The 22,020-nt window shown below is 30.4% G+C and overlaps 4 protein-coding genes across 5 annotated transcripts in view; 2 read left to right on the top strand and 2 right to left on the bottom strand.

The window, feature by feature from the left end:
* Positions 1-340: 340 nt before the first annotated feature.
* On the top strand, positions 341-1,511 carry LOC113393992 (mitochondrial carrier homolog 2-like). The gene has a single exon (XM_026631150.2). It carries the CDS (start codon positions 406-408, stop codon positions 1,291-1,293), a length of 888 nt encoding a protein of 295 aa, XP_026486935.1. The 5' UTR covers positions 341-405; the 3' UTR covers positions 1,294-1,511.
* A 41-nt stretch (positions 1,512-1,552) lies between these two features.
* On the bottom strand, positions 1,553-4,775 carry LOC113393987 (U3 small nucleolar RNA-associated protein 6 homolog). Its single transcript, XM_026631140.2, has 8 exons — positions 4,560-4,775; positions 4,075-4,387; positions 3,654-3,845; positions 3,146-3,346; positions 2,964-3,065; positions 2,639-2,845; positions 2,329-2,514; positions 1,553-1,979 (listed from the first exon to the last, which is right to left on the bottom strand). The coding sequence occupies exons 1-8, from the start codon at positions 4,649-4,651 to the stop codon at positions 1,569-1,571; spliced, it is 1,704 nt and encodes a 567-aa protein (XP_026486925.2). The 5' UTR covers positions 4,652-4,775; the 3' UTR covers positions 1,553-1,568.
* A 623-nt stretch (positions 4,776-5,398) lies between these two features.
* LOC113393981 (tonsoku-like protein) lies at positions 5,399-15,905 on the bottom strand. Its single transcript, XM_026631132.2, has 14 exons — positions 15,768-15,905; positions 15,440-15,697; positions 15,100-15,265; positions 14,148-14,424; positions 13,671-13,824; positions 13,190-13,394; positions 12,600-12,789; positions 12,134-12,365; positions 11,531-11,643; positions 10,880-11,066; positions 8,912-10,274; positions 7,748-7,923; positions 6,589-7,297; positions 5,399-6,166 (listed from the first exon to the last, which is right to left on the bottom strand). Exons 1-14 carry the CDS (start codon positions 15,778-15,780, stop codon positions 5,821-5,823), a joined length of 4,389 nt encoding a protein of 1,462 aa, XP_026486917.2. The 5' UTR covers positions 15,781-15,905; the 3' UTR covers positions 5,399-5,820.
* A 362-nt stretch (positions 15,906-16,267) lies between these two features.
* Src64b (Src oncogene at 64B) overlaps positions 16,268-22,020 on the top strand; it is a 76,831-nt gene continuing 71,078 nt past the window's right edge. For both annotated transcript variants that reach the window (XM_064217236.1, XM_064217235.1), the window contains exon 1: positions 16,268-16,462. The gene's annotated coding sequence lies outside the window, so the exon portion shown is untranslated. The remainder of the gene's footprint in view (positions 16,463-22,020) is intronic.

Genomic DNA, 22,020 nt, shown 5'->3' with positions numbered 1-22,020 from the left:
AATCATAATATGTACGTAGTTACAAAAAAAAAATCGTGGCTAACTGTTTTTTTTTTTTACCATATTGCAGTCTAGACAAGCTAATCAGACCTGAAATGAAATTTGAATTTCCACGTTTTCACAGTAATAGTTTACCTAAAAGTGAGTGACGTCTCTCAACTTTTGCTGCTTGACTATTTTCAATTTAAAACTATGAAATATTTTATTTACGATATATTTTGGAATAGAAAACTCTATTAGTAACTTAAGTTTTTTTTTTTAATCTCAAACGTCTGTCGCCTTAAAATCATAGTGTATCTGTGAAACCTATAATTTATAATATTGACTCTGTATTTGTTTATGGATCAGGATCATTCATTTGTCAGTATTTGATTTCGGAAGTAGGTCCTCGAAGTTTTTCATAATATGGACGAAATTGATAAGGAAAAAATAGCAACTCTGCATTCACAACTACTCGTCACAACAATATGTCACCCTATAGAGTATGCAAAAGTGCTTATTCAATTGGGATACGAGCCTCTACCGCCGCGGCGTTCAACAACCCTGTTCGGTCGCCCTGCTATGATATTACCTAACGTCTTTCAATACATCAAATATATCAAGAAGTCGGACGGTTTCTTTGGGTGCTACAGAGGTTTATCTGCCAAAGTGCTTGGTTTAGTCGCCTCCAGTCAACTTACTTTTAAGGTAATTTATGCCTGCGGTATCGATCTGCCCGAACTCAATAATCCTCCTAACATCGTTAACGACGACGAACCTAAAATTGAAGATTATTACAAGCTGTGCCGTCGAGATATGATCATGCACACTGCATCTGTGATAGTATCTTATCCTTTCCACGTCGTTTCTGTTAGGATGATGGCTTCATTTATTGGTAAAGAAGAAGAGTATTGTTCTTTATTGGGTGCAATTGTATCCATTTACCGGGACGATGGTTTACTCGGTTTCCTGCATGGTATTGTGCCTACACTACTGGGAGATTTAACTTGTGTTGCCGTCACTAGCATATTGGCCTACTTTGTAAACAAATATTTGGTGAAAACGAAAGATCTACGTTATTATACTGCACCATTACTAACATTTGTTACAAGTACTTTGACCTATCCGCTAGTGGTTGTGTCTACATGCATGGCTGTAGCGGGTAGCAGCCTCCGTGCAGGCAATCCTCCATTGATGCCTGCTTATCCTACATGGTATGCTTGCTGGCGAGAACTTGCTAGGCACAAGCAACACAAACGTGGATCATCACTTATCTTTAGGTACTACATTGCTCCAATTGCAGCTATGCAGTAAAATCAACCCTAATATACAATTGCATTTATCCATTTGCGTTTATTTGCTAAGTGTTATTCCACATTCACCAAAGTAGAGATTTTGACCTCTTGTAGAAACTAAATGTGTAAAATGTTTACTGTAAATAATTTAGTATAAATGGTGTATCATGTGGATTCATTTTGCTAGATTGTTGAGTACAGGAGTGGTTATATTTAATAAATATATTTTGTTCGACACTAATAGTATTATTTATTTTTTACTATCATGAAATAAAACATTATGTAGCTGTCAAATTATTTTAATTTTGCTAAAGCTTGAGCTTTAATGAAACCATCAACTAAATTCTTATCTAACATTCCTATAGCTCTTCTATGAATAGCGGGAACAGCTTGAGCGGCACCATTTTGTTGTTCAAAATTTATGTAATCAATCCATACTTCAATATTATCTCTACCATGATGATGGACTAAGGCCTCATAACATTTCCTAATATATTTGTGTAATGGCTTCTCTTGATGCATCTCAATTTCTATCATAATCTTGTGAATTTCAGCTTGTGTGGGTGGAGTCCTTATAAAATCTTCATAAGCATTTCTTGCAGCTTTCAATCCATTCTGCTCATATATTTTTTGCAAAAGTTTTGGCTTCAATGACATCACTGCTGCATGATCACATGCTTGAAATTTGTCATAACAATTTTTTAACTGAAATATATATTGTAAATGTAAATTTGCACAAACAAATTAAATGTAAAATAAACTGTATTTAAGGGGGCAAGTACTTTTAAATTCTGATTTTGAATGATGGTTGATAAGTATTTGATGTGAAAACAGTTTGCTAAAACTTTCTATTTTTCTTTCTTTACCTTGTCAATAGTATTAGTTGATTTCCTCCAAGAAAATCCACAAACACTATTCACTTTTTCCATCATTAAATTAATAACATTCTATACAATAATAGTAAACCTAAACAATGTTGCATAAATTTTAACCTTAATTGAGTACATTGCCCCATAAAGATTGTATATATATAAAAATATTTAATTATACTTACCAAAACACTAGACTCAACATTGTCAAATAAAAAGTTCCACAATTCTATTAAATCTTCAGATTTTAACTGTTTTGAGGCATCTTTAAGTATAGATAAGACTTTATTTTCATCAGATTTATTAAGCAAAATTTTCTCTTCCCATAAAAGTCTATATTTTGAATTTTTTACCATTGCTTCATCGAGAATCTATAAATATTTCATCATAAAATGGCTAATTTGTATAAAAGGTAAATATACAGTACATATTTAAAACATCAAATAGGTAATAAAGTGTGAACAATAAATAAAATAGACCAATAATAATAAATACCTCAGTGTATTCATCTTTAGATATTTCATTTTCCATTTTCAACATTTTAACACCAAAAGTGTACATTTCTTTCGAAAGCAATCCATTATCATGTCCATAGTACCAAGCTCGTTTAACAATGTTAATTTTTTGTAACTCTGTACAAAGTCCATCTCTCATGCTGATCGTTCCATAAATATATTTCGTACAAAGTTTTTCATCTGGAAACTTTATAATAAATTTATATAAGTTTGATTGATATGTTTATATATTTTTTTCAAGCATAGTGTATATATTTGATTATATTACTAAATAATATATTAAATTGTTGGTTGTTACTGTGTACCTGTCGTAAAGCCTCTTCATATACTGCTATGTAATTATTGATTTCTTTTGGATATCTTAATTCTGCATCAACATATTCTTCAATTTCTAACCAGTGGTAGCCCTGTGAAAAAATGTAGTTTGTAATATAAAATATTATTAATCCTAATAAACTACTGATTATGATATACTTCTTGATCATACTTCCAATTCTTTCATTGCTATGTAAGACCACACACTCTTTTCTGTTCTTCTATCCCAAATTTCTTTCTTGATAGAATTTGTAATTGTATCATCAATCCCATAGTTAAGTGCTAGGTCACATAATTTAAATAAAAATGCTTCCTCTGGTATATTTTTCATACCATTTCTCCAAACAACATCTGCTCTTTTGATATATTTCTCCTTAAAATAACAAATAATTTGAGTTAAGTAACTTTAATAAATAGTTCTTAATGAACTAAATTATTTTTATTTCTCATACACTTATTTTATGTAGATCAAACATTTGTTATCAATAGTTTTGTAATACTAAATTAAATGTAGTATAGTTTATTGGTTAAAAAAAAATCTGAAACACTTAAAAGCATAATGTGAAATACTTTTTTCTAAGGAATTAAGATAATCATATTATTTATACACCAACATGAATATTTAAAAAAATTGTCTTATGTAAAAAACAATAATAAATAAACTCAAATATTTTACATACCTTTTCTTCCTCAGTTTCGGCTTTAAAAGCAATCATGAGCTCAATATCAAATAGATCTAAGTAAAGAATGTCAGATTCAGGGTGTCTATGAATTCCTTTGAGAAGGAATGCTCTAGCATTTTCTAGATTATTCTGTTCTTTGCTCTCCCATTTACTGGCCATCTGCCACATCTTTGGCTTATCACCATGGACCTAACAACATTACTACCATATTTACTTATATATTGTCAAATAAAAGTATACTTAGACTTACTAAATCTACAGCAGAATAAAAAATTGTCTGTGTTTTAAAAAACATATCTACAGTAAGACTAATTACATATCTCATCATTTTAAATTTGTCCTTTAGCAAATATGAGTCCAATTATAACAAAAAATTATTCATTAGAGAATTTCTCCTGTAGGAGATTACAAAACATACCTGTAACATCTGGCCTAAAATAGCTGAAACAGCATAATCGAAGCCAACGCTTTGGCAAAACTTTATATACTCAAAGTATATAGCAACATCATTTTGATATCTGTATATAAATTGTTTGAAAACTTTATTCAAGCGCTTTGTAATTGCATATTCGATATCTTTCTTCTTTTCCATCATTTTTGCTTGTTTTCTTCTCAGAGAAATATCTTCAAGCAAAGTCAATTCAAAAGCTATATATTGAACGAAGTCATCTTTTTCTTTTATTCTTCGCTGTATTCGATATTCAAACTCCTTACGTTTTCGTGAAATTTCTCTAAAATATTATATTGTTGTGTAAAGTATAATTGTGTCGAGAAAAAGAAAATTGTTCTTTGAATTTCTTTTGAAAATAGAATATGCTAATTTAGTACTTATAAATTAGGAATAGGATAATCAAATAAAGATCTTACTTATATCATTTTTTATTTTATTTAAATTTTACTTACTTTATTTCTTCGTCCTCGAATAGATTAGTTCGTCGCATTTGTTCTAATTCATTTATCATGTCCTCGATACGTTGATTTACTTGTTCCGCCATCGTTATTTACTTTTATTTAGCAATTTAGATATTAAAAACGATTACACGTTAAGGTTAAAAAAAATAACTGTTATAATTTCCACAATAACAAATAATGTAAACATGTGAAACTGAAATGTCAAAAATTGAGGTTATGTTTATGACAAGATGCTTTTTTTTCGTTTACTTTGTTCAAGGCATAAATGAAACTGACACACTAAAAAGAATATTCCTTATTCAATCAGAAAAATCGATTATATAAAGTTTTTAAGCTTTTAGATATTTTTTTTATATTTGCAAGTCCAAATTTAAAATAATTGAAAAACAACGTATAAAAAAAATGTTTTATGAATAATATTTACAATTAAAGCAAAAAATTCATATTTAAGCTAGTCATTATAATAAATTTTAAATTGGAACAAATCGGTGTACAAATACATTATTTTATAGTTACCTTTTTCTCCTTTATTTCGATCAAGGCGTAAATCTGACACACACGGTATTAACAGAATATTCTTTATTCAAGTAGAAAAACCGATGACATGAAGATTCTTTTATTTTCTGATGATTTTTATATATTTACAACTCAAAATATGAAAATAATTAAAAAACAAAATTTACGACAAAATATTTAATTACAAATATGTATTTATAATTTTAGTAAAGAATTAATATTTAAGCTATTCATTAATAATAAAAGGCACTATAACAAAATTTAAATTATTACAAATACATTATTTTATTGTTACTCTGAGCCAAAGAATAGAGCTATTGATTTTTACAAATTTTAATCTCATATAATTAATGAATTGGTGAATCAGGCTTGAATTTCTTATATTTGACCCAGTTAAAAAGGAAAAAAGACAATTACTTCTAGTCACTAATTAAAAACTGTATATAGATATGTAAAACGAAATTGACCACAACAATATAAGTACTGAATAAAAAAGGTAATTACTCCTTAGCAATTTGTCTATCGCGTAAGTTTATAAAATTATTATTAAACTATTTTAGTTATATTGTCTAATTTACACAGAAGTCTTTTCAAAATACTCTATCATATCAACGGTCTGTTAGATTTTAAGGTACATATTTTCTATTTTATTTATAAGCAAAAGGCGTGCGAACTCCGCACAGTCAATATTAGGATTTAACAGATTGATGTTAATCAATCAACCTTGCTTTTGAAACTATCTTGCTGTAAATTTCGTAACACCTCCATCGCCATGTTCAATCATACCTCTACCTTTAAAACAATTTAACCAAGTTTTAGAAAACAATTTAAAGCTCTCCCTCTCTTCGTCGGTTTTAGATATTGGAGTAACATTTATTTCTGGAACACATCTTCCGAAGTCGATCGCCGGAAGCCAAACTTTAAAATCCGAATCCGGGGAATATTTGAATATGTCATGGCAGCCCTCGAGATTTATTACCGGAACTGGTGGCTGTCGTTGAAGTAATTTTTTCAATGCGATAAATGTTAAATTATTGTCTTTTAATGTTATTGATTGTAAATTCTTGGCCCGGCCGAGACATCTGGAAAATTATATATATATTAAGAATATTGAATTACATGATCCAAGTAATGTTTTTTAAATACTTTAACAGGATAAGAAGCTATTAAAACTCTTAACTACTTAATAGTAGTGAGCGTGCATATTATCCATTATACCGAGCACTTGTATGTCACATACTTAGATGGATTATATGTTATATTATAAACAGTTATAGAACTGATCTTTTTTAATATTTATCTGTATAAATATTTTTTTTTTACACTGCAATGACTTCTTACTAATATTATTTTATGTAATGAATAATTATATTAAAAAAAAAAAAGAATTATTTATAATATCAGTAAGACGACATACCAAAGCAAATATGTATTGATAACAATAAAATTAGAATGTTTTCATAATAAAAAGGTAATTCAATGCATACAATTGCATAATACGAACCTGAATATTCGCATGAACTGTCCATCGACTAATTTACAATTTGAAAGGCTGAATCTTCTTATTTTCAAATCCTTAGCAGTGTCCATGAAGCTAGCTATACACCCAGCCACGTTACCTTCAACTCCCACATTATCCAACTCCAGATCCGTCAATACATTAGAATTTAACACTGGTATCAAACAATTAATCATAGTTTGTCTCACTGGATTATTACTTATGTCCAAAACCTCCAAGTAATCTAAGTTTCCCCGCAACTTATTCGTTTCAGGCACAGCATTATGAGTTATATTACAACTATTTAACTTCAAAACTTTAATTTTTAAATATTGGCTCAATTTCAATATTGATTTAAATCCATCATCGCTTATAGAGTTCCCGCTCAAATCTATGTCTTCTAATGTTTGACAAACAGGTCTTGTTGCTTTTTCGTATGCGTTAAGTAATATTTTTATGCCATCGCCGCTTATGTTATTTCTGCTAATGTCTAATATTGTCAAATGTTTCATTGTACACATACTTTCTGTTAGATATTTCATGCCTTCATCTCCTATGTTGTTGTTAGGTAACATAATGGCTGTGATGTGAGTTTGGTGTGTAAGTGCTCTGAATAAGGGACGTATCTGTGAGGGCGAGAGTGTGTCTGAGCCTAATGCGAGTCTTCGGGTGGTATGACTTCTTCCGACAGCTTGTTGAATTTCTTCGGACGGGGCTGTAATCAATATTTATCGATTGATATCATTATTACAAAATACCGATAGACCTAAACCATTCAACCCAGAAAATCGATATTTTTCTTTACATTTAATTATATAGTTCCCTATGACTAATCTCCTCAACCAATTCTAACAATCAATAGGCTAAGTATCTGATTTAATTGAAAGGAATTATACCAAAAAAAAACTTTTTATAAGACAAGCTTTATTTAAATATGCTAAAAGGAATAAAATTAACCTCTACTATAAAACGTCATATAAGTATAAAATGAATATTGATCAGATCTAATAGTTTTATAAGCACACGTAAATATTCCTTTTTAAGAATAGTATGACGGAGTGTAACTAATAATTTTATTAATACAGAACATTTCTAGACACAATGTGTAGAAAATCGTCACTTGATATGGAATTTTAAAAATAGTAAGTATTCATTAATAACTTACGTATATCCAGAGCGTCACAGCACTCAAGGTATCTCTCTTCAGCGGGTGAGGCTTTAAAAGTCGTGATACAAGTATTTAATTCAGGAGATGCGAGAACTAGGCTTAGTGGATCTTCTTCTGACAGAATCGCTCCATCAGACGTCATCAAACTAAATACCGGACGGACCCCTGTTATTCTGAAAAATTACAAAATTTTGTTAATCCAAAATGTCGGCATGGTATTATTTTAAGTAGCAATGAAGATACGGATCAACGAGTTTTGCATAGAACTTGGTGCAAGCAAGTGATACTTAGTATTTTTTTGTTTTAGTTTGAGCGTTGAGTGAGACACAGTACTATGGTGACGCATCGGAGATATGAGAAATGGTTAATATTAGTGCGGTACCAAAGTTTAAGGGCAGTGGTGACCACTTACCGCCCCTTGCCAGTCCGCCTACTTTTTAGACATAAAAAACAGTGACTGTTTATGAACCGAAGAGCGAAATATGCTTTTACCCAGGAGAAAAATATAATTCTCGATGAAATGATTTTGATGAAATTAATATTGAGAAGAATATGCAGAATACTTTTTACCTCGGTAGAAGACGCAATAGGCTATTTGACAATGCGAAAAATAAAGTGTCAATTATTGTAATCAGTATAAATTATGAGTTTATAAATGGTTATTTATCAACGAAAGTTGAAAATAATAATTAATTTATTCAAAAATCCATAAATAAAAATGCATTTTTTTAAACGTTTGTCACGTGACACAAAACGCTCCCGATTGGTCGGGCTTATGATGACGTCACTTGCTTATTAACCTCGTTTACCTACTGTATGTGGATTACTTATGCCACAGATTACAATACAGGCAAGTGACGTCACCGACTCCATTGCACCGCCGTATTGTCAAAGTAGCGTTTTCGCGCGCTATTAAATATGGAAGTTTTATTTTGATATTTTTCAGCAAATAAGTACTAGAATAAAAAAAACAACTTTTATTGGGTTCCTTAACCAAAAATAATATAAAATGCATTTTAAAACCCAGTCAAAGAGCCTATTACATATTTACATAATCCAAAATCGTTGAACATTATTTGTTAATACTTATAATATATCATTATTATATATATTATTGTCTATACTATGTCATTTATACAATTTAAATTTAAAATAACTTACTTATAATATCTTGATTTAACTTCCTCAACCAGCCAGCTGATTGTTAGTTTGTTTATCATATCCAACTTCAAAGATATAAGAAAAACTTTGTCCTCAACTTTAACTTTAACAGCAGCTGGAGGCAATATTTGGGTTTGCATCGCTCTACCGTTTTTAGACTGCATTATACTTATTGGCTGTATCACGTTCATTGGTTGCACAATATTGGGATTGATATTTTGCATGATACTGAAACCATCGTTGGAATTCGTGTAATTAAAGTTCTCATTCGACGGATGTCTAGAAAACGTTCCAGTTTGGATCCGTTGCTTTGTTTTTTTAATTGAAAATTCTGTATCACTGCCGCTGTTGCTTGATTGGTCCAAATCAGACTTCTTTCTTTGAAAACCTGCTTTCAATAATGTACTTTGTCTTTTCCATCGACGTCTCATGTTGCCTCTCGTATCTTGTAACTTTGAATTATCAAATTCCCTCGTTATATTTCTCATAGATTCAATCGATTTCATCGGACAAACATTTTCGTTTATTTGAAATTGATCGGAATCCGAACTGTTTTCACTGTGATCTATGATTTCACTTATGCGTGATTTCCTCGTTGAGTGAAAATTATTATCTGTTAAAGGACTGATTTTGTTAATATTGTCTATGCTATCTTTCAAGGTGTCTATTGAAGTTTTTTTGGCTACTATAGTTAACGGGTCGCTAAGTTTTCGTTTCTTCGTCTTGTTCATAATACCGATATCATCATCCAACCAATCGTCGTCGACTTCATCGGGGTTTAATAAAGCTGGTTTGGTTTTTGACTTCTTAACATCAACTTCAGGCAAATCTGAGTTTCTATTTCTTAGAGCGGATATAGCACTTCTGTATTCTTTGACTCCTGATGTTTTGCTATTTACTTTCTTGTTATTTTCTTCTTCGTCGGAGGAGTTAGAGTCTGATGGAAAGGCCGTTTGATTTCTCACATTTTGTGACATGTTTATTTCATCATCGCTGTCGTCGTCAATAATATTACGTCTTTTAAACGCTGGCGAATACAGTTCCTTTATCCTGCTTGTCATTTTAGACGTGCTTGGAGGAGACTTATCTTGAATAGGCTTAACGGGCGTTTTAGATTTCGATCTGTTCAGTATTGCCTCTGAAGGATTTGTCTTGTCAATAAGATTATTGATTTTATTGAATATATTATTATACAAGATTTCTTCATCCTTCGTAAGGATCGTGCCTGCTCGCCATTTTTGTAGTACTTGAAGTGGAGTTTCACCAAAGTCTGTTTTAAGAGTCGGTATGGCTCCGTTGTCTAGTAATAGCTGTACCACTTCTAAATGACCGTTACTAGCAGCATCGTAAAGCGGTGTTATACCTGAAATATTGTTATCAATGGTACCAGTTATATAATTTATAAACGTTCAAAATGTTGTTAGTTCTCATATTATATATTCATGTGATTATTTTTCTGACACTACGGATAACCATTGCCGCGAGACGCAGTTTCTAAAGGTCATAATATCCTAATCATTTGGAACAGATAATGTTTTAATAGATAGCGGAATCAACTCGGTGCTTAACATAGCGAGCAAATTTTTTTGATCCATTATAGATATATTCTAAAACGTCCCATATATATAGTCGAACACATGACAAAAACAACTTAACCATAGATCTCAAGTTCATATTTGGGTAAGCACCACTAATTAAATAAATAAATTGATTTGAATATTTCTCGGATTTAGCGGCGAAGGAAAAAGTTTTGAACAAACTGCATTTGTAAGATGGAATTGTACCACATGTATATTTATAAAAAAATAATGGAGCCGCGATATGAAATTGAAACCAAACACCCTCTTCAAAAGAAACTTGCCTAGCGGTTGGGGACTAAAAAGTATGTATGTGACTATAAGTCCCATGGTAGGATTTGGTACGGCACGACAGCCATAACACCGTTAAATATAGTGCAAGTGGACTGACCGTCACAGTTGACCCCGCCCCTGTCGTTAACGCTGGCCCCGAGCTGTATGAGTAAGCGGACCACCTCCAGGCGCCCGTGTATGCAGGCCTCGTGCAGCGGCAGCCAGCCCGCGTTGTCTCGCACGTTCACCGGGTGGCCCTTGCCCAGCAGGCGCTCCACTAGCAGCTTGTTGCCGGATATGCAGGCCTGAATGCATTTGAGTAATTTATTGCGATCAATTTTCAACACAGCAGCATACTGTTCCTAAGGTTGTGAAAAAATCTGAAATTTTGTTGCCGTAACAAGATCGTCCGCAATTATTCTGCTGAACACGAATGGCGAACTCGACTCGTTGGGGTCAGACCTATCCGATGCTGGAGGCATCATAGTATCCGACCTAATTTTCTAATTTGTAATTTAAATGGCTGTAGACTATCTTGTACATCGTAAGCTCGATAGAGCAGACTAGTTTAAGAATGGGATCGAAGATCAGCCGAATGGATCAATTAGACGGGGCAGAATGGAGTTTTATCGCAGCTTGGATAAGGCTATTTATTATTATTATTTCTATGCCCAATAGTAGAATTTGATAGACTGAATACATAGATATTAGACATAATAACGAAACAGAAAATTTTTTGGTAGATAAAAGTTATTACATGTACACTTACAACATGCAACTGTGTCTCCCCTTTCATATTCTTCTTGATGGCGAATCCTTTGCCTCTTCTGCGAGTTTCGTGTTTAGTTTCCTTCAAATCCTCCTCGTTAGTGTCGGACAGATCTGATTGAAGAAATATATTATACATAACATGTTGACGACCTCCGTGGTCGAGAAGTGTGTACACCGGTTTTCATGGGTACGCCACTCGGAGGTCCCGGGCTCGATTCCCGGCCGAGCCGATGTAGAAAAAGTTCATTAGTTTTCTATGTTGTCTTGAGTCTGGGTGTTTTTGGTACCGTCGTTACTTCTGATTTTCCATAACACAAGTGCTTTAGCTATTTACATTGGGATTGGGATCAGAGTAATGTATGTGATGTTGCCCAAAAAAAAAATGTATGTTACTTTGACCGGATCGAAGGACCAGCAAAACCGGATATCATTGACTTCATACAAATATTTATCTTCTAAATTATAGTATAATAATTACATATAGGTAGCATATATGAAATTTCTATAGCGATTAGGAAATATAAAAAAAAATTAAGAAAACTGATAAAATACTATTAATGTTTTTAAAAAGGAAAATTGAGAGAAAATTTGAAAAAGAGACCTGTCAAATCTTCAAGGCATATATCATCTCCGATGTGTGTATCTTCGTCCCCTCCGCCAACGGAACTCTGTTCATCTTCCGATTGGTCCAGGTTATCGAAATCGTCATATCCTAAAGCCCTTAACTCAGTTTTCGTTAGCTCCATCTTGTCAATCTCGTTGTATTCATCTTGATATTTTAAAAGATTCTTTAAGATTCTGATTTCATATTTTTTCTTATTCCAATCTCTTGCCTGAAAATATTATAATTGTCTCAATTATTTTTAACATAATAATATCGCGTTCTAACCACTATGTTATGTTATTATTAATAATTATTCAAAAAAGCAGTCCTCATAAAAGAAAATAAACATATTTTTCTATCTTAGGAAAACATTTAATTAATGAATATTTAAATTCATGAACACTTATATATATAATGATAATATAATATTTGTAATTGCAATATCTTGTAAATCATTACTCACAGCAGTTCTAGCATCATAGCAAGCTTTCTCGATCTGATCATATGGTCTCTTAGCGAGGAACGACACTTCGGCGATATTGTATAATGTTGTGTATGCTTCCTTCGCAACATCTTTTATGAGTTCATATTCTTTGTAGTAATATTGTAAGGCGTCATTGTAGTATCCCATGTCTTTATAAGTTTGATACAAACTGTAAAAACACAATTTAAACTTATCTATTTGTCATATAAATCTTTATACATTTTTTCGAAATTATGGTTGAATTGTCAATTAAAAAATGATGATAAAACTGATTTACATGGAAGGAGAATTTTAACTTTACAGAAAACCTTCTTAGTCCATGATAAATGTCCATGAAATACGAAGTATTTGTTAATTTCATAGTCCAATCAATATCTTTAACATCCTTTTAAAAACGTCCAAATTTTTTTGTTAACAATATTTGGAAAACAAACAATTATCTAATTGTAACATTTAGCTGACTTAGGCAGTCACTTGTTTGATGCCAAAGCTCTTTGGGAATATTTGTTGACTCTATATACTGTTCTGAAATGTCTTGGTTCTTTTCAATAACATAAACTCGTGTTTACCTGACGTAAATAGGAATCAATGTCTTCCCACAGTCCCCGGACATTTCAGCATGATCTAACATCTTCAAATAGTACTCAACAGCTCCAGCATAGTTTCTCAAATGACAAGCACCATCTCCGAGTTTCTCATAGAGCATCTTAAATGTTTTATGGTCTGATGGATCCGTGGATATGAGTAAGTCTTCTGTATAACATATAGCAGCAACTGTGGTGAAGATAAAATATATTGTATAGGTAAGACAGTTCAAGTTAACAAATATATATTGGTTCTAAAACAATTAAAGGTTTCTGTCTGTCTCTGGCATTCTTGTGCCATGTACAATAAACAACAATTTTGGTAGTATTTTAAGTATTTTCAGGAATGTATCAGGAAAAAACTTTAAACTACTTTTAAAATTGATTTACTGAATATTATTACAACAAAATATTAAATATTACTTAGAACTATCACTTCAAAATAAGAGAAAGAAATCTAACTTACCAACTTTAAGATTAGACTCAATGTTTTCTCTCTCTTCTTCATCGGGAGTTTTTAATTTCCAGGCTTTCAGGAGAACTTGCTTTGCACTTTGGTAATCTGACATCTTACACAATATATCACCCTTAGTGGATAAAGTTTCACATGATTTTATGACCTGAAAAATAAGATTATAGATAAACAATGATAGAACTTTGATTTTAGCTATTTATCAATCCAACTTTCTGTCAATAAATACAATATTGAACTATTTAGGGAATCACCATAAGATTTGAAAATAATATATAAATGGTTAGCTATATGCCAGCCTTCAATAAAGTAAATAAATAATCAATAAATGTTGAATATTTTGTGATCTCCAAGACTACTTGATAAGCTTTCTTATAATTATACTCAATAAATCATTTTCAATAAAATGTTAGCAATGTGTTATTTGAAATAGCAGTAGATCAATTTAAATATAGATAAAAGAATTCATACCTTGTCTTCAAGTCTACTGGCAACTCCCAAAGCTTTATTCAAACAACTCAAAGCTTTGGCATAATCTTTTTTTTTATTACTATGCAATAAAGCTTCTGTGGTGTAACAGTTGTGAAGAACTTCATAAAGATCCTGATTTGAACAAATTGTTATAGCTTTATGTATGCAGTCGATTGCCTTGTCTAAATGTCCTAGGTGCTCTTGTACTACTCCAATGTTAAGGAGCAGACGGGCTCTCATATCCATTAATTCGGTTTTGTTTATTTTGCCATTCAACCTGTAGAATATTTCATAATTGAAAGTGAGAGAGATAATGTAGCTCTCTCGCTTTTTCTTATTGTAATATTTGAGTGCAATAATATTTCATTAAGTAATACTTGATGCAGAAAGATTATACTGTCACTTGAGTGAAGTTTCACTTCAAAAATAAATAAAATTATTGGTAGTTATAAATTAATCCATAGCAATAATTATATATGTTCTGTTACAGTTAAACCACTGAACCAATTATGACTAAATTAGGTACAAAGCAAGCTTGAATCCCAAGGACAGACTTTATCCCTTTGAAGGGAAAAAATCAACTTTATCCCTTTGTAGGGTAAGGGTGTTCATATGTTCTTGAATCATTTTCATAATAAACTGTAAACAAAGACGGAAAGGTCCAGTCCAGGGGTTTTTCCTATTTGTTTGAATTAAATTTTAAAGAAATAGTCTTTAATGCTTATATTTTTTTAAGGCACTAGAAAATTTTATTTAAACATATTAAATAGAAAAACAAAAATTACTTTATATACTAAATATGTGAAACCATATTTTATTTATAATACCAGTTTTATCCATTGAAACTATATTAGTAATAAATAGTAAAGGCAAATTGCAAATAATGAAAGTAAAACTATTAAATTATTAAAAACAATCAAACATCAATCAGATAGTATTAAAGCATATTTACTTTTCACAGAGCACTAAGCTCTTCATGAATGCTTTCTCTGCTGCTGTTAGTGATTGTTTTGCTTCCCCATCTTCAGCAGAGCTCTGCCCGCGCAACAAATATATCCTTCCAAGCGTAGCCATTGCTCTTTGTTCTTCCACTAAATTGTTTAATTCTTTTGCAACAGCTGTAAAGTAATAAGTATTTTTTATATTGATTTATAAAGTATTTCATAAACAAATATATTGCATTAATTAAAAGAATGCAGTTTGAAGTTTTTGATTTTAAAATGGCAATATTTGAGGTATAAAAATCTTCAAGTAATTTGTTTTGAATAGCATTGTATAATATAAAACTTTACCTAAATGACGTTCTTCGTACTTAAGTGCCTTATCAAACTCTGCCATAAGCATATACATCTCTCCTATCATCCTATTACAAGTGCCCCACTCCATACGAAGCCCGAGATCTTTACAAACAGCAGCCTCATTTTTATACTCTTCTAATGCGTCACTATAACGAGTTTGTTTGTAATAATAAGTTGCTAAATCATTGTAAGCTTCAGCTAAAGTACGTCTATTGCTACCATTTAATGCCTTTTTCTTCTTTCTTATAAGTTCTGAAAGAAAATCAAACTTTTAACTAAAGTCGAACTTTTATTAAATCAAACATGTGTTATAAATAATTACTGTCTTCTTCCATGACTGAGAAATATAAACTCAGAACATTACATAAATTATTATTAAAATAAAATCTGGCATTAATTGATTTATTAATTGGTAAATAAGCTTAAAATCTTAAATTAGCGCTTTTTATTGACAATATTTTTTGACTTGAATTTTAATAATGACATTGACAATTAGACAGATGATTGGATAAAATGGCGGTGCTTTTCTATGGTTAAGAAAAATCATAATGTTTTCATAATTTTAATTCAAAAATATTAGGATTTAAAAAAAAGAAATGAAATAATAATTTATTTACATAAAGATTATTTTAAGAACTCGTTAAACACACATACTACATATACTACTATGGCATAAATTTTACAAAAGTAAAAATCTTTTATTATTACAATAAAACACATATTTCATAGATAAATTAAGTCTTAAAGTATTTTATATCTTCTATTTCTAGTTTACTTTTTTCTCTGTGACATTCTTATTATCTATGAATTGAAATGTGAAACTTGCTGTGAAGTCGAGGATTCATATGTCAATTTATAAACACTGTTGATATTACATTTATAAATTTATTATTATATTATTATACTTTAACTCTATAGTAAATCTTTTTTGATCGGTAGGTTAAAATTTTACAACTGTTTACAACGTGTTATAAGTTATCATTTGCAAAGTTGCTGTCACAATAATCATCAAAAGCAGTAAGTTTGTTTATAAATTTTATTATTTAATTATGACTTACAACATAACGGTGTTTTGTAGTTTTGGTTACGGACATAATATTATTGAAGGGTCAATCGTTTTATTTATTTTTGAAATAACAAATTAATATGTTATTTTTAATTAATGAATCTCCGAATTAACATTGGCGTAAACTATATACTTTGAAAAATATCAATTATATTTAGTATATCTACAAAACATCAGTTTTTCTAATATTTAAAAGAAAAGACATATTATTAATAAAATTAGCTTAGCACTTAAAAATCGAAGTAAAACAAATTATTTGGGTGTATCTATCAATGTATCACTACATTTTAATATATGTAAGTATTAAAATTTTAAATAAAAATACTCTCCTATTTATTAAATAAAGTTAATAAATATTAGGTATATCGTTTTTATATGTATAAGTTGGTAGGAATCATTGAGTTTAATATTGTTAAATGTACTTATAATATTATTATACTGTTTTGGTGACTGAATAAATAATAAAGTAAAAAAAAATTAAGTATAAATTGCGGATATAAAAATAAATTCACACATCAAATGATAAATAATTTAAAAACAAAAAAAAAAAAAATGTTACATCAGTCACATAATATAACGTTTTATGCGACTAAAGATTTAAATACCTACATAATTGTAAATTTATTTTATTACCTAAATATCTTACCGAAATAAGCCTTTCAGAGTTATAACAATAAACTTCTTTATAAATATGTTTGTTCTTGGTATGAAATGGACTTGTTTTATTCATATTAGACTTTTTATTACGTTGCGCAAATAGGTCGATGACATATCGTTGTATCCTTGCATCTTCGACATTCCGTATCCATCTAGCGACGCCCCGGCGCCGTAAAAGGCGCCACATTGTGACCTTTAATTTTCTATTTATTATGATCACGTGGTCATAACAATAATAAGCATTTGCTTTAAAAAATAGAGACAGTAAATCATAAACATAAATAATGATTAAATTCATTTTCGCTATGGTTACTTTAAAAGTGATTTAAATTTTAATACTAATTATTTTATTATTTTCATACTTAATAATAAACCTAATACTAAACACCAACTTGATAGTCGCCTGATAGTACCAAAAATGTTATAAATTTAAATAAATATTTTAAATTAATTAATTAAATTTGAAATGTAGGCAAATAAACATAAAAAATAAATGTAAAATTTGTTATGAGAAAATATATACTCAACAAATATCTCATTGTTGGGCAAAGAGATCCTTTCTTATTTCATTAGTATTGATTTAATTTAGAAGAAAATAGGTAAGACCTAAAAGAACATTTTTTTTTATTCACGTACATCATACCTTTGCCTATAAATATTGTTTGCAAGCTGCAGAAATAGAAATTCTCTTTTTTAATATATTTTCGAATCGGAAACGACAGCTTCAGGCAAACTTCACATATGATCGACGAAGCAATCCGTTTTGTAATAAACGCGAAAATGGCCGACGAACCGGCAAAAGTGGGACAAGAAAGCATTTCCTCTGAACATTTTCTTTTAAACATCGAAACGCTCGAATTCTAAAATAATAAATAATAATAATGATTTCATAACATTTTGAAAGTGTTTCATGAAAATTATACATTGATTGAGTGTTATAAAAAGGTTATCTCTTTAAATAATCGCAAAACCATTAACGCATCACTAATCCAATACGCTTGCAATCTATAACATCGCTAACTAATTACGTTCTAATCAGTTAAGTCGCTTAATCTTCCCAAGGATTATCACAGCAAGTATCTATTCTACGAATTGATTTTCATTTCCCTTAAACATTAACTTATCAAATTTTAAATAAGCCTTTACACGTATCTACGTGTAAAATAGCGAAAAATACTAGCATAAATTTGTTATTGATTACGATTTGCACCAGTTAATGTTGGTCTCTGAGAAGTATACTGACGAGTGTAAACGTTGGTAAACAAAAGACCTCGCAACAATAGATGGGTGGGCGACCGGCCATTGATTCACGCATCGGAGTTTAAACGATGCATTCGTGGAACAGTACGCATTCGGTTACATGGAGAGGTGTCCGAACGGTACCACGATTCCGGTTCTAATTAAAGAGGAATGATTCAGCGAACTCGCCTGACGTCGATTTGATTAAAATTTGCATTAGGTCTAACAGTATTGTATGGACATTATAATATTATTTAGAGCTCATGTAAATAATTTATGCTTAGTTAATGATAGAGAATAATATATAATTATACATAGTTGCCCCACGAAATTGTTCATTTTTCCGAGACAAAAGTTTGCTTTGTGTTACTACAAGTTTATAGCATTTCATCAAAAGCTTTCTATCATGAAAATCAAATTATCATTTAATAACGCTACAGATCTCTCCCACATGAGTTGAAAAAAATATTTTTTTGAGATAAAACTATTTTCGGGTAGCATAAATCTCTTGTCGGTCTATAAACTATCTCTATGCAAACAATGACGTCGCTTCGTTTATCTGTTGTGGCATGAAGAAGGGCAAACAAACATACTTTCGCATGATTTAGGTAGGGATACTACCTCCCAACCTTTTGATGTCCTCCTGACCGCTTCCGACCACGGCGGCCATTCTGCACAAATGTGTGCGCCAACACAGCAGCACGTTATTCCTTCCCACTCGTAGAGACCAATTATCATCGACCGATGTCTTTACATAAGTGCTTTCTGAGGAACGGGACTTCACTGATAATTCAAGCCACTACTGAGAATTCGGAGTAAAACCTTTTATTGGCCAGCTATAATACAAGTTAGCCATTAGACAAACGAAACATTAAAAAAAAAAATAGGTATTGGCGGTAACGGTATATTATATATATACAGGGTTATTGGTAATTCCACGTATTCCTGTTAGGAGGTGATAGGGGTGATTATTTGCGATAATTTTAACCCCCATATGCATAATGCAAAAGTGAAAAATTTTTGAGTTATAACGTTTTTTAGATTTTTTCAAAATAAGTCAAAAATGCAACTTAAAAAAATTATTTAAAAAAAAGTATCAATTAAAATCTATTTTTTTCTTCTGATTTATAAAAACTAATAAACACTGGTTATTTGTCAATATTAAAACAATAATTATCGGTTTAAATTTAAAAATGGGAGACGGAAAAAGATATTATTTCAATTATTTTTTGATTTTTTTCCCACAAAAATGTCTTGAAAACAAAAAAAGGTGCATGCATATGGGGGTTAAAATTATCGCAAATAATCACCCCTATCACCTCCTAACGGGAATACTTCGAATTACCAATAACCCTGTATATTCTGAGTCAAAAAAGACATAAGTTTGCAAAGTTATGTGAAATTTTGGAAAACATGATATTGCTCTTTAAATCTCCATTCACCGATTAAAAATAGTAGATTCCAGAAATATTGTAATGGGGCAATGACCGGGAAACTGAATGGTTTTATTATAGACCTCATCTATTATGCATTTGTTGGTGCCCAATCGCAAGCTAAGGCCGTAAACGAAAATCGTTATTTGTAAAAGTAGAACAGGAGGAACGGGAACGTCGACGAAATTAAACCACATTACGGGCTATGCAAAACGCTTATCAACCCACTCAGAAACTTAAACCTTTGCTATAGATAGAGCCTAATAAAAATCAGCATTCCAAATTTAAATATTTATATTTTTATATGCTGAATTTGGGTTTCTGAATATAGTTTTTGCTTGTTGTTTCAGTAATACTTTTATCGTCTGTACAGAAATAAAATATCCTAAAGATCGATGAGCCCAAAAGTTACTATGGAAACGAAGAGCCCATATTACAATAAGTTGTATGGTGGGTCTACCCACGCTCGTTGCGTTGGTGGTATAACATGGCTGTTCTCTTTGCCTTCGTCTTCATGACTTACGTTTTCCATAATCATAGCTTACTGTTTAATATTTTTGTTTGTTACGTAGCATTCTCGTATATAATAATCTAAATGTAAGATTTATTATAAATAATTGTTGTAAAAGTATCAGATGTTAGAAAGGAACGATGCAGAAATTACAAGATAAGATTATTCTACTTTCTAAACATATATTAAGAGTGTTCTGATGCGTTTGTGCAATTAATTTTTAATTACTTTTTTATTGGATTTGAATTTTGTTTATATATATAATTTATCCGACATCTTGTAATTTAATTTCGTGACTAACACAGCTCTTTCCTCGTTAAATATTATGTAATAAGAATAAAGAATTTTCTAGTAAAAGTTTTGAGTGATTTGTTACTGGTTAACTATTTACGTATTAACCATGTTATGACAAAATCAAATTATATAGAATACTTTCAAATATAGAATTTTCTAGATAAATTTCTAGATGAAATAAATTATTTAAAACTTATTATAAAGAACATGGTTTTTTCAAAACTTTCCAATTTATAACATAACATGGGTTCCAACAAATATGAAGTCATTGACACCGCTAAATAAGATTTTGATGCAGCTAAGCGTAAACATTTAGCAGTCCACGGAATTCTTTGCGATTTTACTGCTTAAGAGCAACGGTTGTTCCAAATTTAAATGTAAATGATTTTGTAGGTATGTTTTTCTAAGATATTTAATGCTAATTTATGTTAATATATATTTAAATTTATTGTAAGTATTTATTAGTAATTTTTATGTTAATATATGCTTAAGGCACTACCCATTTCTTTGTATATCTCTAACCGTAAGGTTGTCTGGAGTATTTCGTTATTAAGGGATAGTGTATCATTGTACAAAAATTTATTTCGTAATAATTATTTCCGTTGCCTTTTATAAGTTGCTAATAACATGATACTTAACTTTAAAATATTGTATTGTAATGATTACTTGAATGTTGTGTGGAATTTGATAACGATTATAATATTACAAAATATTGGTTATCGAAAGAGGTGTATTATAAAATATTTAATAATTCTATTCGTTGGCCGCTTCGCAAAGTGTATTTTATTTATTTTTATTTATAACTAGTTCTCGGTCGCGGCTTCGCTCGCGTTGGCTTTCAGGTATGATTCACGCAATATCTTTATAAATTATATCCTTTGTGCTATTCTGATATATATAAGCATTATTATTGTAAAGTTTTCATTAAAATTTTATATTCATTCGTTTTTACGTGAAAGAGTAAGAAACATTCATACATACAAACTTAACTCTTAATAATATTAGTAAGGATAAAGATTAATGTAGTAAAGTACATGTTATATGTTCTGTTTACTGTGTACATCTAAATTCTTAAGTGGGTGTAACTTAACCTCTAAAGAATCTAGAAACCTCTAAATAAACAAGAATTAATTGAACAATTCGTGCGTAATTGTTTAAAAAATATCTAATCGGATTAATTTATCATTTATTGAATGAATGAATATTAGTATTTTTGAACGGTGAAATATAAAATAATTGTGCATTTCAATTGAAACGATTTCCATATTTTCAATAATAATACTACAACATTGTTAATACTTTAAAGTAACAAAGGCAGTATTTAGCACCAAAGCGTGTTAACAACGCATAAGTTGTTAATTTTCCTTTTATGGAG

This window comes from Vanessa tameamea, chromosome 16, assembly GCF_037043105.1.
Source record: "Vanessa tameamea isolate UH-Manoa-2023 chromosome 16, ilVanTame1 primary haplotype, whole genome shotgun sequence".
In the NCBI taxonomy this organism is placed as follows: Eukaryota; Metazoa; Arthropoda; class Insecta; order Lepidoptera; family Nymphalidae; genus Vanessa; species Vanessa tameamea.
Note: the sequence above shows the minus strand (reverse complement) of the source record. Positions and strands in the feature narration are given on the sequence as shown.